The sequence below is a fragment of the Magallana gigas genome, chromosome 10, assembly GCF_963853765.1.
Source record: "Magallana gigas chromosome 10, xbMagGiga1.1, whole genome shotgun sequence".
In the NCBI taxonomy this organism is placed as follows: Eukaryota; Metazoa; Mollusca; class Bivalvia; order Ostreida; family Ostreidae; genus Magallana; species Magallana gigas.
The window spans coordinates 3639190-3658897 of NC_088862.1; the positions used below are offsets into that span (position 1 = coordinate 3639190).

Below are 19708 nucleotides of genomic sequence, written 5' to 3' on the forward strand. Positions count from 1 at the left end.
TTTACACAAACATTTGAGAATTTAATGCTTCTAATTTATCAGTGATTTAACTATTGAAAGACTGAACTGATTTAACTAAGGATAGATGTTTATATACCGGTACCTGATACTTTTTATCAACAGTTTTATACATTTGTATATTGAAAATGCAGATTCGAAAATTAATTCAACTAATTTCAACAAAAATCCAAAATTCAATTGCAGCTCTTTTGTTTTTTAAATGATGTAACTGCATGTACTAGCAAATTTTTATTAGCAACTTTTTAATCAAGCCTATGTAAGATACTTTGCATAAATTTAGTTTTGAAAAAAAAATGATAACAGTGTATTCAATAATTTGATATTTTTTGGATATTAAGTCAGTGAAGCATTTTTTTTAAATTCAAAGGCTAGCTAGCTGCCTTACATGGATATAGAAATCACATTTGGTAATGCCTTAAAAAGGTTTTTTTTTATTTTACATGAAATCAACAAAACAATTCTATAGTTCACTTAGGAACTTCTAGATTAATTTCATTTTTTGCAAGTTAAGCAATACAACCAGCTAAATTCCATTGATCAATATTACATTGAGTCTCCAAGGTAGAGCTCAAGAAATGGAATCCCAGTTCTCGGGGGGTATAAACAGTTTCTGAGTCTTTAATATAGTTAAATATTAGACCAAACCTTGTGTGCTTAGAACACATTATTGCACAAACATTTCCACTGATGTCGAACCCAATCTGATTATGTGGAGGGCATCTGTGGCATCTCTAACCTTTGTTTTCATGATGAAAAACACATAGCTAGTACAACATATTGACAAGATGGATATATATCTTGTTATTATGTCATAGAGGTCAAAGAGTTGGGGTTAATAAATAGTTTGCAAGACGTTGGGCTATTCAAACAGCTTCATTTGCTTTTTAAAGCACTTTTTAAAACTGTCTTTATATGTTCTTTTCTTTTTCAGTTATTTTACAATGAACATTCTCATTAACACTGCTGTTCAATACATAAAGATATCTTGTTAAATGTTTCACGATAAATGATAATTTTTTTCAAAATATTTTAAATAAATGCAAACTTTTTTCATTAAATCTTTAAACTACGCATTTTGGAAAATTTATAATAATAATCTTGTTTGTTCCACAACTGGATATTTTTTTCCTTTTAACTGCTGATAATTGTTTAATTCTTCTGTTTACTCCTACAGCTAATTATGAAACCACCTGTTATTTAACAATAAGTTTTTGTATTGTTTCCATTGTCTTATCATTTGTCTGTCTATTTTTACAGCTGATCACTATGGCCGAGGTGGACTAAGTACAATGGATTTGCCTGACAATTTGTTTCCATTTGATCTAAATACTCTGCCAACGACTCTCAACACTACTGTGATCCCTTACAACATTAACACCACCGGCCTCTACACTGAATTCCTCAACATCATCAACTCAACCACATGGGCAAACCTACAGCCACAAAACATCCACGAAAGAGCAGACGACATCTTCAACCAACCGGAGAACATCATCACGTTGATCCTGTGCTTCCTGGCGCTGGCGGTGAACATTTTGTCTATTGCGGCCACCGCACACATCCCCCACGGACTGACCCACCACTCGAAGCTGATCATCAGCCTCGCGGTGTCCGACATCCTAGTCACACTTAGTGTTTTCATGCATATTTTGATCAAGGTCCTGGTGGCGCCAGTCATCCCGCCAACCATGGACAAGATGGAAGAGAGACTGACCTCAGCGTGCATGTTTCAGTTCGTGAACTCGATCAACATCACGGCCCATCTGATCTCCCTGCTCAACCTTTATGCCATGGCTCTTGACCACTACATCTCCGTCATGCAGCCACTACACTACTACCACATCATGAACAATTTCCGTGGGAACCTGATGATCACAATTCTCTGGGTCATTGCCGTGATTGGGGGCTTCTCCAATTTTTTCGCTGGATTTGGCAAAACCCAAAAAGACAGTTTTGTGAATTTCTGCGAGTATACACTTTACACAGAGTATCAGGCTGAGTACATTGTTATAATAATGGCCCTGATCTGCCTGGTTTCGATTCTGGTGATCTACATTCGCATATATCGTGAAGTCAAGCAAATCAATGCAAAATGTGTTACTCTTCTTAAAGATGGCTTGCACAATAAGAAGGCATTCAGAACCACTTTGTTAATCATAGGAACGTTTGTGGTGTGCTGGTTGCCTAGCATGACATTTCAGCTAGCCATGATAATCCAAGTTCACGTGAACACAGAATCGGTCCGTAAACTCTTTAGCACCCTGATTCGGGCCAATAAATACCTCTATGCACTGCTACTAGTGAACTCTCTTTGTGATCCTATCATCTACGCTGTGCGACTCAAGGAAGTGCAGCACGGATACTTCAGACTGTTATCCCGCTGTTCCAAATTCTATCGGGAGAAAGTGAAGGAAGAAATTTACAATCAGTCCCGCGCTGCCTTGAGCACAAGAAGGCGTTCTACAGAATGCACAATCAAAATACTCCTTACAGACTGCAACTGGAACCAATCGTCTTCCGGTCTCCATAGAGACGCGTCTGCTTCTCAGTTATGTGAGTCCAAAAGTGTCAGTGATCAGCTTTCTCCCAGACAAACTAAAAGCATGAATTTTAAGGAGGGGGCTTTAAGGCAAGACAATAATGAACTTCTCCCTCTATGCTCAAATGATTCGGAATCTGTTGTGGATGTGACAAGCAATGAACAGGCTTCGCTATCTCTGTGTACACCAAACGGTTGTGCAGATCAAGCAAAGAACTCTACCAAAAGTGATATTAGTACTGTGACTTTAGAGAATGGAGAGATTCAGGTTGAAATGAGTGTTTAAAAGATTATAGTATTGATTTGATATTTTAAAAAAAAATCTTGGGAAGGGCTAAGTTTTACTAGTACCATTTCCATGAAATTATCTATTTGTCATAAGAACAATAAAATGGGTCTCTATATTTTGCAATTAGTACGATTATTTAGACACAGGAGAAATACTTCATTATTTATACTACAATTTCAAATTTATATTTATTTTCTTTATATATTCTGATAACATTCTGGTGACTTTAGTTACATAGTTTAACAGTAAGCAAAGCTATTGATTACATGAACATGTAGATACAGAAATTTCTCATCACATAACAACAATTTTTTCAAGTTTAGGTAGCTGAGCTTTCTCTTCCAATAAGTCCAGCACACTACATCTGTATTAGTCAAACAGGGTGATTCCAACTATTGTGATATTTTTTCATGTTCTAGTTAATGCCAATCTGTGAGTGACACTGTGGTTTCATCAGTATTTGTTGAATACCAATTTTCGTGGATTTCGTTGTTAAGTTGATCCACGAAATTAAATGTTCATCGAAGTTCAATTTCAACTAACATTTTGTATTGATAGGATCATTGGCCATAAAATTACGTATACTTGAAACTGTAGTTTTCAGAAAATCGATGAAAATTGGTACCCACGAAAATTAATGAAAGCATAATATATGTCTTTGTTCTGTTCTCAAATCCTCAATTATATAAACATTCTTCTGTTTAAAGTGGTTCGGGTGTTTGTGACCATTTCCATCTTTATTTACCACTTTTAGACAAAGATATAGAAAAATGTTCACCACTTTTAGACAAAGAAATCTGTATAGAGATATAGAAAAATGTTCATCCAAATTTTCAGCTAATATATTTGGATTTTTTTTTTTTACTGAATAATAATTCATGGCCAAACATTCCATATTTAAAAAGTTTAAGGTAGATCTGAGGGTTGATTTATTGACCACCCAACCTCCTTAAAAGTTCAAAGCCCTTTTAAAAAAGGGACTTAACTCCTGGAGGATTATAAATTTATCTTAATCTCTATTTTTCTTGAATAGATAAACTGAATAAATTTCAAAAACTCTATTGACTCATTTTTCTTTTTTTTATATTATGTATAGTGTGTCACTGCTGTCAACAAACAATATTAAATTTTGTATATTTTAAAGAATATTTGAAAATCTGCAAGGGCTACTTCTAACAAATATATGCGAGTAATAATAAGGCTTCTAATGAACACATTTTCACAATTGCATTTCTAGAGTGTCAAAAGTTTACAGCTCTCAAAAAAATTAAAAGCAATTTATATCTGGAAATCTACGAGTAATGCATCTCACAATTGTACACTGATAATAATAATTTTGTGAGTTTAAGATTTTAGGGTACACATTTTGATATGATCCTCTCTGACATTAAGCTGAATGTATCTGGGCTGTACCCCCACGAAACACCACCAGAAATGACGCACATGCTGACACTAGGCCGACCTATCAGACACGGACCAGAGACTTGTCAGGTCCCTCATCTCTTTAGTGTTACACGAAATCACATGTCTTACCAGATCCCTTCCTAGCAGGTGTCACATACACAGACAGACGGACGGATGGACGGACAGACAGACTGATAGATAGATAAATAGACCGACCGACCAATCAATCGATCGATAGATAGAGACTTTATAAATCTCCCTAAGGAGGAGACTTGTGTGTAAAAATATAGGAAAATATTCAAAATTAAAGCTGAAATATACAACTTGTTCTTCTCTATATGGTAGTCTCCTTAAATGCATGTATTCAATGACATATAAAAAGGGAAAATACCCCATTTTTTTTTTCTCCAGCAATAAGTAATTTAAATTGAATAAATATAAATAGCAGGCTTTTGTTTGAACTATCTGAAAATTAATGATAATTTTCTATTCTAACAATGTTCAAACAACATATAAATGGTTTATATATCTGACCGAATGTATAAGTTCAGTTAGGTTGATCATTAACCATCAGATAACGATAAAATGTTTCAGCTATTTATAATGACAATTGTCAAATAGGGTCCAATTTTTTTTATTAATTTTAACGGAGTGTGTTGCAGGATGGACAAACCATTATCCAATTTGTTTGAAACACCAAGCACCCGATTGTAAAGACATCAGAGACCTGTTCAACAGAGCGAGCACTCACAAGCGCTTGCCATTTCAGTTGCAGGTATAGGTAATTTTGGTGAAGGCTCGCCAGCGCTCGCTCTGTTGTACATGCCTCATCAGTTGGCTAATGTGTTTGTCCAAAAACTGGGCAAAGGGGCTTTGTAATCAATTGTACACCCAGGTCTTAAAAGGAAGTGTCTCTACAATTATACTTACTCTATAACTGACCAGTGAGTATTGAGTCATTTTTCACTAAACGCAGTGGACCTAATTCATTTCTACAATAGATTTTTTATTCAAAGTTGTATATAATGTTAATCAATTAATGGTGAGTGATAATCAATAAAAAAAATACATGATCATCATCTTCCTTATTATACTAAAGGTGTTTCAAAATTTGGGTACAAAAATCCTAAGATTAATTTATTAATTAATTAAAGTTTAAAAAGAAAACAATTTTATGTTACTCAATAATATTTAAATTATTCTTATCTATATTACATCCTCTTAGCAGGTTTACTTACACATACAAAAATATAAAAGAACAAAGAGAGAGAGAGGAGGGAAAAAGGAAATTTCGCCTCCAGAATATCATTCCATAAATGCAAACGTGCCAAATATTTACCTATTATACCTGTTTAACACCTGACCTGGCAAATTCTCAGTATGTCCAGGAGTCATGTGACAGAACTGTCCAATACAGAGTGAATAAAGAGCCATCCTTTTTTCTCATTCATATTGTCAAGCTTACACATGATTCTAGACTATTTCCCCATTATTTTCTCTGCTAATATCTGAACTGAACAAGTAATAAATCTTTCTAATTTTAACCCTGTGGATGATACCTCCCCCTCACCCACACTACTTAAGAGGGCTGGATGGTTTTGGCCATTAGTAGGCTAAATCAATTTCCTTCAGATGAAGAGCTCTGTAAAATTTTATGGCAGAGACTAAGAGTAAATTAGTTGACCATGTATCCAGCCATCTTACAAGTGGGATAGAGCATTACCTATGGATCTGTAGGTCATGAGTTCGAATCCCACTGGGGATTTTGTAATTTTTACTTTTCAAACAAATTTTAAAATGTAATTTTTGGTACAATTGTGTAAAAATTGAAAACTCTAAACTAGTGAAAGTATTTTGATTCATAAGTACTTTCATCAACATTAATTTCAGAGGGTGTCCCATACCATCCTAAACAAATTGCAAAGGGCAGACGAGTCTAACTTCCCAAAAGTACCATGGAGTCAGTCTTTAGGTGTGTAGTAGTGTTAAGATAGTACTTCATGCTCTGATAACCCGATACTAATATAAATCCTGTAAGGATTTACACCGGCTAATCCCACAAATCTTGCATAAATGACCAGAACTTGACATAATGCCTCAGCATATATGCTCAGGACAACTCTGGGCATTGGCCCCAATCATTAACTAACCACTTATAACCTTGATGAGCGTGTTTAATACCTGGACTATAAAGATCAATCAAATGGCATAAAGAGAGCCCACAGGTAGTGCATGTGTGGGTTGCTAATTATTTATGGTCTCTAAAGACATTAATTCTATTGGTTCATCAAACTCCTTATGGGTCTTCCAGATCCTAAGACAATTTTCTCTTCTTCTTTTTTTACTTTTTAGGACAGTATGTGACGACATACTAACCCAAAGATTCTGAGTTGGAATAGGACTTTTGTTTACATGTATATTGCATAAACAGTTTTTTTTATTGTTGTCATGATTTCAAATGGTCCTCGTACATGCTAGAACAAACATGCTTGATCAAACATTTTAAATTTTTTTTTCAAATTTCAGACTAGATAGTATTTTATAAATTTATCCATATGTATGTGTTTGTACAATGAACAATCTGAATTTACTGCTATCATAATAATCGGATGGTTTATAACATTAATATTTGTTATGATTGCAATTTTGCTGGAACTTCCGTTTTAAGGTGGAATGGGACACCTCCATGATATGACTGACTTCCTATCGAAATAAACAATAAAATCAATAATGATTTTATCAGAGTTTTCTTTTCTGAAATTGTAACCTAACAGCGTAGCGCCATGGGATAGAGCGTTAACATCGAATCTGTATGTCATATGAGTTCGAATCCCGCAGGGGTTTTTATATTTTCTATCTTAAAGTTTATAAAAAATCTTTAAAAACATGAACTTTGGTAAAATATTGTAAAATTTAAAATTCTAAATTGGTGACAGTATTTTAATCTTAATGAACTTTTATTCATGTTAATATCAACAGGTGTCTTATACCATCTTCATTTAAGCAAAAACAACATTTGTATGAGTTATTTCGTCAAAAAAAATCATTACTTTTATTTTATCTTGTGTCTCACTGTGACGTGTTTTTCACGTGATGTGTTTAACTGCATGCTCTAAGGCATGCCGATTTTCAACAACACAAACGATTATTGTCTTCTTGTAATTAAGTTAATTATGAATCAAAAAGATTGATTCAATTGATCTTACAAATAAAACTGTTTATGGTTGGCAGCATGTTGCACTGCTTTCCTACTTTTGTTTATTTTCAGTTGATAGCTGTAACAATTTCTAGCTGTACTATCTCCATGGATTCATGACGGGATCTACAGCTTTACCCAATGAAGTACATGTTTCCATCTCTCTGCCATATTATACGGTCCAGCCAATGTGCAGGATTTTTCCAGGAGGAAATGCTTATGAACAAACCATATGAATGATATATGGCAAATGGTGCATTTGTAAATTTCATTGAAATTGCATCTTTGAAGTTTGAATTCAAAAACAATCTGGGAATGTTTTCTTTTTAAAAGAGCAACACACTGAACTCCATGCAATGTGAGGTGACAGATAGACAGTTGGATGTAAGACAAACCTGAAAAACACCGTCCATCCTAGTCACATGACTTGACATAAAATATCATTATTATAACTGCTGATCCCTTCATGCACTTGGGAAACCCAAATATATGCAAAAGAGGAAACACCTACTCATAGCCATGCTTCCATGCTTTATAGCTTAATTGTCTGTCTGTAAATCAGTATGAAAGAAGACTTTTTCTGATATTACATCAATTTTCACAGTCTTTTGCAAAACTCAGTCACCTTTTAGGGTGGGTCATGAATTTAAAAAAAAAAATCATTTTATAACTAGGCCTTTTACAAACATGGGTTTACGAGTTCCAGAAAAGAGTTTAAAATGTTCAAAAGTTTACTTACATAACAAACAAGATATCTGTGAGCCAATGCTCACTAGTGATGACCCCGCTCTGATGTGAATATGCAAAATAAGCAAAGTCGACATTAAACAGAAAGCTGGCATCCGATTGGTACAGAAATATATCCCACAATATGGCATGCCTAAACAAATAGTGTGTTAAAATTTCTAGCATCTGCGATAAATAGCTGCTGAGAAATCTTTGAGGAAAATTTGTTTGAAAATTTTGGCTAAAAAAAACAAAGTCATTATTTAACGAAAGTTGACGTCCAATTGATACAAAAATATATCCCACAATATGGCATGCCAAAACAAATAGTGTGTTAAAATTTCAAGCATCTGCGATATATAGCTGCTGAGAAATCTTTGACGAAAATTTGTTTGAAAATTTTGGCTAAAAATAAACAAAGTCGTCGTTTAACAGGAAGTTGACATCCGATTGATACAAAAATATATCCCACAATATGGCATGCCTAATCAAATAATGTGTTAAAATTTCAAGCAACTGCGATAAATAGTTGCTGAGAATTCTTTGACAGAAATTTGTTTGAAAATTTTAGCAAAAAATAAACAAAGTCGTCATTTGACAGGAAGTTGACGTCTGATTGGTACAAAAATACATCCCACGATATGACATGCCTATACAAATACTGTGTAAAAATTTCAAGCATCTGCGATAAACAGTTGCTGAGAAATCTTTGACGGAAATTTGTTTGAAAATTTTTGCTAAAAATAAACAAAGTCGTCATTTAACAGGAAGTTGACGTCTGATTGGTACAAAAATATATCCCACAATATGGCATGCCTAATCAAATAATGTGTTAAAATTTCAAGCAACTGCGATAAACAGTTGCTGAGAAATCTTTGACAGAAATTCGTTTGAAAATTTTGGCAAAAAATAAACAAAGTCGTCATTTGACAGGAAGTTGATGTCCGATTGGTACAAAAATATATCCCACGATATGGCATGCCTTAACAAACACTGTGTTAAAATTTCAAGCATCTGCGATAAATAGTTGCTGAGATAAATGCGACAGAAATTTTTGTTACGGACGGACAGACAGACAGACACACAAGGGTAAAACAGTATACCCCCTCTCCTTCGGAGCGGGGGTATAATAAAAAACAACATTAGATAGGAATGCTTCACATCAGTTACTGGGTTTTCTTGAAAATAACTTGAAGATTACTTTTAGAATGTTTGAGGTACCAAGTGAGTTTACTGACTCAGACTCAGACTTGGTTGTTACAGATGCAAGTTACAACATTTGATACAAAACTAATAAGTAATATTTCACCATAGGAAATTCATTAGAAATGGCTAAGAAAATCAAAAGCTAATTAAGGTGGTATATGGGACAGCTCCATGTTGTGATGTACTATTTATCAAAGTAAACAATAAAATCAAGTGTAATTCTAAAAAAAGTTTCTTCCTAAATTTCTCACCTAACAGGTCATGATTTTGAATTCTGCAAACAATTTTAAAACTTTCACTCTCTCAAAAAATTTTCAAATTTATTTTTTGGTTAAATATTAAAATTTAAAAAATTCTAAAAAAGTGAAAGTACTTTAATTATAATGTATTTTAATCCATATTAATATTGACATATTTCCCATACCACCTTCAGCTATATATTATATTTGTAGAATCAATTATATCATGTATATTATATTAATGGCAATAATATAACATAGAAAACGGTGTGTTGCTGTAAATGAACAAAAGTTAGTGAGAAAGATTAGAAGAAGACCTGACAACTTAGATCATTTAACTTTGCATCCTTATTCAGCATTGTAACAATTTGAACAATATTTATTTTCATAGTAATCTGAAAATTATTTCTCTGGAAACCAATATGATAAATTGTGTACAATTAAATTTTTATCTACACTTTATCAATAACACAGAATAAAAAAAAAATTCGGGTAAGGTATACAAAAAATTCAAAACATTTTACTGGCTGCTGAACATGTGGATTACCGTTTGATTCCAGTCATGATTTTTTGCAAATCATGATGAGAATCTGCATATTATTTTTATGTGGCCTAATAAATTAAGGAGATATTTTGAATTGACATTGCCCATCCTTGGTACTTGCAATAACTGTCTTTTATTGTAACGCAAAGGCATAACCCTTCAGCTGATACTCTTTCCTTGCCCTTCTGGCTTATAATATGTCATTTATGATCTTATTTATACTCTATAACTCTGTCTACACTCTAAATATAGCTTCTCTTTTTTCTTTCTTATAACTTATATCACAGCCATTCATCAAGTATTTAAAGTAAACCTGGAAGGAAAAAAATGCAAGTCTCTGTGCATGTCAAGCACAGAGCGAGCTTGAACTCTTGATCTTTGTGACATGGACAGTTTAAGGCAGTTCAAGGCAGTTCAAGGCAGGTCTTCTGCCAGTAAGAGGGTTACATGTATAAGCACAGTTATGAACCAATCTAAATCATAAAAATTGTCACGACGTTTAGTGCCAACTAATTACTACTGTAACCATAAATACACCACCAATGGTTGTGTCCCCTTAATAGCATACAGCTTGACTTCAACACTGCAAAATGTAGCCTTTGTACATATACCTAGTCCTTTGCATACCACAATGTTGCAAATATCGCACATACTGTACATACAGTATGATGCTATATATATTCGTACAAAATGGCGGCGTGTTTACATTCGCGCTTCACCTCACAAATTTAACATCGAATAAAAGGGTTTATCAATAGCATTGGAATTTCGTTAGTTACTGTAAATGTATTATATTTTGCGTGTACGATATTTGGCGGAAATTAGTTTTTGAACAAGTTGGCGTGGATTTGAATTAGCGTTTTCCTGAGTGTGACTATTCTTATACATTTATGCATGGCATTTAGCGATGTATTTGATTTAGCGAAAGTATCGTTCCGCCAAAAGAGCTGAATAGAATACACAGCCAAATGTAGTATGTTTACAGTATTAATAACAATTTTTGGTCATGTGACATTTCATATATCACATGATTTTACTGTTGTCTGCTTTGTAAACAAATCATGAAAGGAATTGAGTAATGAGGTAAAGAATGGTATGGCAAATGTTACAAGATGGCAAAAGTATTACCAATGTGTCAGAAACCTTCGGAATACCCAGATCTTTAAGAAGCATGAAGAAAGACGAGGTTCCATAGAAAACATCCTCAGACGAGGCAGGAAATATACCGTGACATCCCGAGATTATCGGAAACTTAAAAGGCTTGTGAAAACCCACAGGAGAGAGTTTGAAGGATATTACAAACCAATTTAATGGAAACAGAGAAAGGCCAGTATCTTAACGAACTGTGCATGAGAGGGGTGGCAAGAAAGAAACTAGTGATCAGAGAAGTGAATATTATTTCCTTTAAAGTGCTTGTCTTGGTGCAGAGAAAAGAGAATATAGACTGTTAGGAACTATTTGAGAAAAGTTATTTTATCAGATGAGTCAAAAATCATTGTAGGACAGAATTCTCGTGTCTATATTTGGAGAAAACGGGGCGAAGGCTGGAGACCTGACTTGTTTGATTGATTCATACGAAGTTATGATCTGGGGAAGCATTTTGTGGCACGGAGTAGGTACTATTACAGCTGTTAATGGCAACATCAATGCAGAGAAATACCAGCATGTACTGAATGACAATTTGTGGCCGGTTATAGTCTGACATTTTCCCAATGAATAGTACATCTTTCAGGATGACAATGCGCTGGTACACCATGCCCGTTCAATAGGGCTGGGACGATACTGTACTTAGCCGATTCGGTACATATCACAATACATGAGATGCGATATGATACATATCACAATACATTGCAACTAAATGAAAACATGAATAAGGGCTTAAAATTTATTGAATCTGTCAATGTATTACCGCATGTCCAAAGTGATTTCATTATATTTAAAATGAGCGTTGCACAATTTACAAATTACTCTAGTCTCATATACACTACTTTTTCATAAACAAGTAATCCAAAAGTTTTCCACACTCCAGATTTAACTTCCTAACAGTTTTGACAACTTTACGAGGTTTTCCGCCATCTTTGTACTTTCATATTAGGCGCGCGGACTAAAAATAGCTGATATATGAAGCTCGGATATTTTTGGAAAATAAAAAAAAATTCGCTATGGTATCGTTGTATTAATGGTAAATGTATCGATCCAAATATCATCAAAATAAATACTGTGATGCACCGGTGCATCGGTGGATCGTCCCATCCATAACGTTCATCGCAAGATTTTATCCATAGAAATGGAATAAGAAACATAAGTTGGTCTGCACAAAGTCCCAACTTAAACATAATTGAAAATTTATGGTATTTACTGAAAAGAAAGCTGCAAGCACATGTTGGTTGTAATGAAAAAAAGGACAACCTGTTCCGAGAGATACAGCGGGTATGGACATCTATCACACCTCACTATGTACAAAGCCTCTATAACATAATCCCCCAAAGATTGCAAAGTGTAATTCGGCTGAAAAGTCATCTTACAAAGTATTAGGTAAGTTTTAGTTAACAAGAATATTTTTTAAAGATGAAAACTAGAGGTTAAAGTTTTACCTAATTCTGTCACAAATGTAAATATGCCGCGATTTTGTACGAATATATATTGCATCACACTGTAGTTCTGAACACAATACAATGTTGTCAATAATCAGCTCAAATTTGCTTTTTGATGAAAACTCACTGACCAAAGCATCCACTTTGTACATAGTAACTATATATATACAAATTTCCAATGGGTAATCATGATGGTCAAGGTATGATCTGGACAAGATTTGAGCATGAATAGATTAAAAGTTCAAAACTGAAAGCCAAAGTGACTTACATGCTATTTTGACCACACCTCCCAACAAGATGCATCAACTGACCAAGTTTGATGGCCCCAAGTCTTACAGACACAGAAAACCAGAACTTTTACACCAAAATATGCCCTTCGATTAATGTCTGTTTTTACTACCGCATGTATGTAGATGCAAAAAATGTAAGGAAAAGCAAAGATTTTCTAAGCAGGTGATAATTTCTGGTCACTTGACCTCAAATTCACCCACTGCTAGCCAGTGTCCAGTGTCCCCAAAACAAACCCATTAATTCCTCCAATCAAATGCTGTGGTGCCAATTGGTACTATATCAAGAGTTTCACGTCATTGTCAAATCCTCCGTGTTCAAAACTCAAGCCATGTGGACGGTATTGAAGTACAAAGGACTATAAAAACATAGGTATAATTACAAATTATTTACAGGCTACAAAGCTCGCCAAGATGTGGCATCACCTTTATGAGAACACCTTCATTATTATACATGTACCAGTATATAATAATCCTAGTTAATGATCTTATTTAACAAAATATTAGTCTAAGATATTGTAGCATGATATGGTTGCACTCTAAAAAGCGGTCACCTGTCTAACATGGTCAGCGGTCATCATATTATGATCCAAGACTATTTTTTTGACATGCATTAGACAATAGGCCATATGATTGGTCACATGATTTAAACCGGGGGATTTAAACATGGCTTCAAAATGTCAGGTAACTAATGTACACAATAGTTATATACAGTATAAACTCGTTTAGTACGAACACGAATATAGCGAATTCTCCGATATAGCGAAGTTTTTTTGAGTCCCCGGTAAAATTTTCAACAAATCTTTGAAAAATTTTACATTTATAACGAATCGGATATAACAAATTTACGGATAAAGCGAACTGATTTTATAGAGGTGAATAATAACGAAATTTTACAATTTTATATCGAATTTCTCTACAGTTTAAAAAGTTTGCACTACCATTTAACATAATAGTTTGAATGAATTTATTTTCATATAAATTTTTCAATTCACAATCCGATTATTAAAGGGATCAAAAGAATGTATTTTCATTTTAAGCCTCAATTATCGAAAATTATAGTCTGGTGAAAGAAAACATGTATATAGTGAATCAGCTATAGTTAATAATATGAATTCCTTATATGGATATTATGAATTACGGATATAACGAAGTAAATCAATTGGTCCCTAGGACTTCGCTATAACCGAGTTTTACTGTACCTGAGGCGAGATTAGCCAAATCGATTGATGCAATTATATAAATGGCAGTTCAGATACAGACAGTAAATAAGGAAATTGTTTAAACATGTATTTACAGTAGTCGTTTTATATATAACTTCATGAAACAGGTGTTAAAAAGTCTGCAACAAAGCAAGAAAAAATCATTTAATTATATAATAATAAGATTCTGAGTAAAGATATCGTCGGTTAAGATATAAAAATTGTATTAACATTGTTTGTTTTCTATATAAACTCATGAAAAAAGTGACTGTCCGTGTTATTAATGCAAAAATGTGAGCGGCATGGAAGATTTTAACCCTTAATGATTTTTTTTTTTTTAACATGAACAGACATAAATATGTCAAATAACCCCTCAAGGGGCCTCACTCACAAAATTAATTAAGTTTGTAGCAAATCCTGTGATAATAACGCAAAATACATGATTACAAATTTATAATTGCGGTTACTTCTAAAACTTTCCACAATCATTACCTGGGAGAAGTAGAAAGATTTATTTCTATCAACCAACTTGTCCAGGAGAATCTTCGTGAGCCCTGTATATGTTTTGTTAATAGTAAACACGTATGCATAATAGTTTTAAAACTAACAAACTGCTATGTATATATTTATGGTTTATGAATAATCATTAATTTTTATTAAATAATTAGATAATGAAGAAATTTGTAATTTTTTGAAAGTTTATACATTGATGAGCGGTACAAAAATACCGAATCCAATCAGAATTTTTTTTTTCTAAGTCAGTTTTTTAATAAGATGCCCTGTACTATCTCTTAAATTAATAATCTCTGTTAGGATTACCTCCCTAATTTTTCAACATCAGTGTAAATATATAGGATAATGAAAATGAAAACTGTCATAGAATCTTTTCAAATCTTAATAATCAAAGTACTAAAGTACTGACGGGAGTTGATTTTATCGATTATTATTTATCTTAAAATCAACGATATGTTATTTTGCTTGGGAAGTAGTTTATAATCTCTATTTGAATTACACACATTTTTATAATATGGATTCTCGGACTTTTCCAACAAGAATTTCGAGAAAACCTCTTATGAATCATGTTGTGTTATATTAAAAAATAGAATTGATTTCATCAAACTATGTATCAGTATACGAAATATTTCAAAAAGTGTATGGATCCAACCAATAATGAACTCTAGTCTCGTTCAAGCAGATGCTCGGCTGTCTCCGTTAATCTCCAACAAGTAAGAGATACCAGGTCACGTGATAGCTTGATGATGCGACCTCTAAATATAGACTGACTCTCTGCTTGTCGGAGATGTACGGAGACAGCCGATGGTTGAACGAGACTATATTGAACTCTGGCGTAGGAATACATACCACTGCAAAAAACTTCTAAATTGTTCCCAAAAATTACAGGTGCACATCTTCAAATGGTGATCAACATATGTACAAATTTTCAGACTGTTCCATGCAGTAGTAAAAATTCTATAGGGGGGACAAAATTGCGTCTACAGACAGACAGACAGGCGGATTGTCAGGGTGAAACCAATTTATCCCCCTATGTTTCGTTTGCGGGGGTATAATGAAGAATGAGAGCTTACTTGGCAATGCTGGGTCCATAGATAGTTCTGATGTTGTCTACAAGAGTTGATTTGGCTGATGTCCGGACATCCGCAGTGTTCTCCCCTTGCTAATATACAAAAATTCAACTAAAATTGTCATGATTGAAAACCATGGAATCATTTTATGTCAGCTCCTTCACAAATTATCATCTTTATCAAATTATGAAACAAATCATTGTGTTACTAATCATACATTGTCAATTACTGATAAAATGTCGCCTATTAGGTAATGATTTTAAAATCAGTCATATTTCATGAGCGGATCCAGAAAATTTTTCCTGGGGGGTTGTGAGGTGTCTGACGGTTATTTGTGTCAGGGGGCTCCGAGGCATTTTTTGGACAATTTTATAATGTATTTTTTAAATATTTGAATTTTGAAAGTGGGAGGAGGGGGGTTTGGACCCCCTCTAGATCCGTGCATGCATTTACAAACAGATAACGACTAGGAACAGAGATGGACCACACCTTAAAACAAAGGAAGAGATAAAAGTGACCGGTCAAGCGAAATTCCTACGAGTCAAATGTTTATGCAAAGTATAGCATGACTTCAGAGGCTTGTTTAGCAAAGCCTGTGCTAGCAAAAGCCTAAGATTATTTGTGTCTAAGAAGTAGAAAATCATGGTAATGTTTATCTAATAAATAATTTACATATCAATGAAATGTAAAGCCAACACTTACCTTTTTCAAAGTGAATCCAACATTGCAATTATGAACAGCATACCTGGATAAAACAAAAATTACAACCTTATTACATACCCATATTTTCTTATGGTAATTTTTTTTCAGCTGATTTTATAGACTATCATCCAACCAGCTTAAGAGCACATTTTATTTTCTTGGTCAACACATCACTTTCTTACTCTATCTAAGCAAGGTAGTTTAGTTGTCCATCACCATAGGCGACACATTTCTCTATCAGCTATAACTTTCCTTCTCTAGTACATGTACCAACTCTCCCCCTTCTCATTCATCCCGAGCATCAGCTACCCCACCCTTTCTACATAAATGCACCACAATCATTCTCTCCAATGCCATAACAAGAGGCCCATGGGGCCACATCGCTCACCTGAGCAACAATGGGCGTTCAAAAGATATTGTGCCATATGGTCCCTCGGTAGAATAACAAAAAATAAATATTGTCAAGTATTCGAATTTTACACTTATTTTTGCATACATGTAATCTTTGCCATTGTACCTTCATGAAATACTATTTTTTACTAGAATAAGAAAATCCTACGCAAGATTTAAACTAAACATTTGGTAGGGGTACACTGTTAAGTTGTTAACTTCCAATTCCCTTTATTTTCGTTCTGCCCCCCCCCCCCCCCCCCACTTTGTAAAGCGATCAAGATATATGAGAGCATATAGGTACATTTTTTTAATCAACTACTTACTAGTTATTGTATTTAAAAAAAATATGTAATAGTTATTGTTTTTTTATTTAAAAAATCCTACATGTATAGATGTAAAGAAGAAAATTGTACCTCAATGTGCTCAATTCCTCAAATTAAAAACATTCAAAAATTTTATTTGTCTTCTCCATTATAATTGAATGACTGTTATTTACTTCGCAAACAAACCAGGATAATTTTCCTCTGTGATATTCTTAGGAATAGCGATGATTACTTTATCCCCGCAACAGAAATGTGTCAGAACTATGGAAACTGTTTTAAAAATGTCGTTTTTATTTATTCGTGTCTGAAAAACTATCAAAATTGATGTATTTATTGTATAAAGAGGGGGCCCCAGAGAGTAGGTATATACAGAATATCATTCTTTTATTTTGTTTGTACAAGTATTTAAAATACTCTAATTCATATAGAATTTCTAATGTTCAACCAAAATTTCAGCGTCAATCTTAGAATTATAAGCAAGATACAGAGCTAACAGTTCGCCTAGGTTTGAGTCATATTTTATTCACATGAGTTCATTACATTCAGCTTATGATTTTTAACTTGGTATTTCCTATTCAGCATTTAAAATGGAAAAAAAGAATGTCCTAAGATTTTCAATTCTTTTATTCACTCAAGACCAGTTCACTGGTATTTGAGGTTCAAAATCAGTTTATACAATGTACACAAACACAGTGAAGGATCACATGTACAGTAGGAGTAATAATGACGAAAAAAGGTTAAGTTTACAATACAATAAGATGTTAAAGTTGGTTTCTGGAAGAACAGACTTTGAAAATTTTCTTAATAAATATTGACAATTTTTGTACTTTTTTAATCTTTAGTTTTTAAGATCTGTGTACAAACATAGAATTGTGAGCAAATCTCTGTATCTTGCTTATAATTCGAAGCTTAACACTCAAATATGGTTAGTAAATAGAAATTGAAAACAATTAAACACAAGAAATATTCACTATTACAAATAAAGAACACAATTTATTTTTTGAAATGAATCATATATATACATGTATATACCCACATATTTCCGTCAGCGATATCAAACTCTATTTAAACTGAATAAACTCGAGAAAATGCCGAGCATCGCAACAAAACCTATTGCATTAATCTACCATTACGCAAAAGATAATCCCGATCGAATTACCGATAGAATGAATTGTATTTCAGTACTTTTTTGATACATCAGATTTTGCTTAATTTGCGCAGGTAAACAGTTAACTGTTTGATTTACCGAAGTCTCTGTTTGATTTGATACGTAAAAATCACGAAATACAGACGATAGTTCCCAGGTTACAAAGCATAAATAATGAAAACGAAACGAAAATCAGAACAAGCTTACAACAACGTCATGTGTGAAAACTGTCAACGCATTGAAATATTCAGCCTCAATTTACTTCACAAAATCGGCAACAATATATTTTGCATGTTTCAAAAATTTCCCTTCATACGCGAACTGTTGCACAACAAGCAAATTCATCATAGTCAGATCGACCCTTTTTCATATAATGTCATGGCTGCTTTAAACAAAGAACCTCGTTTAAGAAGTATGGAATATGAGTCTTGGTAAAATGGGTATGCAAACCGGGGCCGTGGCAAAATAAAAGTCAAGGCAGATCGACAATCGTCTATTCCAAATACGCATTATTTTGCAGCAATATTTATAGCGAATACAAATATACTGGTCCATCAAATATCCTGAAATTCTAATGAGATTGGCAGATTAATAACTGCCAATCTATGTTTTGCCCAGGCCAAGTCTTGCCTACCCATTTTACCGAATGCCGAACCCGAAGCTATTAAACTGATTGAAACAAGCCTTTCCTTTATTATTATTTTCGTAATAACTCAGATTTGAAACAGAATTAGACCTTAATTTTTGCAATTTATATTTTCCTTCCCATAAGGATAGTTTATGCTAAACTACGCTGAATTGGAATCAGCAGTTCTTGAGAAGAAGATTTTTAAAAATGCACCCCCCTTTTTCTACAGTTTCGAGGTTTTCTCCGCTTTGAATACAGATTGGACTTTTATTTTTGCAATTTATATTCGCCCTCCTATAAGGATGCTTTGTGCCAAATTTGGTTGAAATTGGATAAGCGGTTTTAGAGAAGAAGTTCAAAATGTAAAAAGTTTACAGATGGACGGACGGACAGACGGACGACGGACAAAATGTGATCAGAATAGCTCACTTGAGCTTTCAGCTCAGGTGAGCTAAAAACCCAAATATTTACAAAATCCCTACCCTCTCTCTATCACTGCACCACAACCACTCTCTTCCACACACACTTAAGTCTTCACAAAATCTCCGAGTGAGGAAACTCCAAGGCCTGATAGATAAGTCAGTGAAAAATTAAAAATCAAGAAGCCCCATGGCTTTGTAGGTTTTTTTCAAAGTCTCTGATCTAACATAATGTATGTAAGCATTTATTTTCATTTCCATCAACT

General features: G+C 33.8%; 2 protein-coding genes across 7 annotated transcripts in view; one reads left to right on the forward strand and one right to left on the reverse strand.

The window, feature by feature from the left end:
- LOC105342885 (melanocortin receptor 4) overlaps positions 1–3908 on the forward strand; it is a 56194-nt gene extending 52286 nt beyond the window's left edge. For all 6 annotated transcript variants that reach the window (XM_066072887.1, XM_066072889.1, XM_066072886.1 and 3 more), the window contains one exon: positions 1279–3908. In XM_066072887.1, the coding sequence (XP_065928959.1) occupies positions 1311–2846 (1536 nt within the window). In that variant the 5' untranslated portion in view covers positions 1279–1310 and the 3' untranslated portion in view covers positions 2847–3908. The remainder of the gene's footprint in view (positions 1–1278) is intronic.
- The window catches only part of LOC105342900 (DNA mismatch repair protein Mlh1), a 77655-nt gene that overhangs the window by 52018 nt on the left and 5929 nt on the right, over positions 1–19708 (reverse strand). The window contains exons 7-8 of the mRNA XM_066072884.1: positions 16533–16575; positions 15834–15922 (exon numbers count right to left, since the gene is read on the reverse strand). Coding sequence (XP_065928956.1) covers positions 15834–15922; positions 16533–16575 — 132 coding nt within the window. The remainder of the gene's footprint in view (positions 1–15833; positions 15923–16532; positions 16576–19708) is intronic.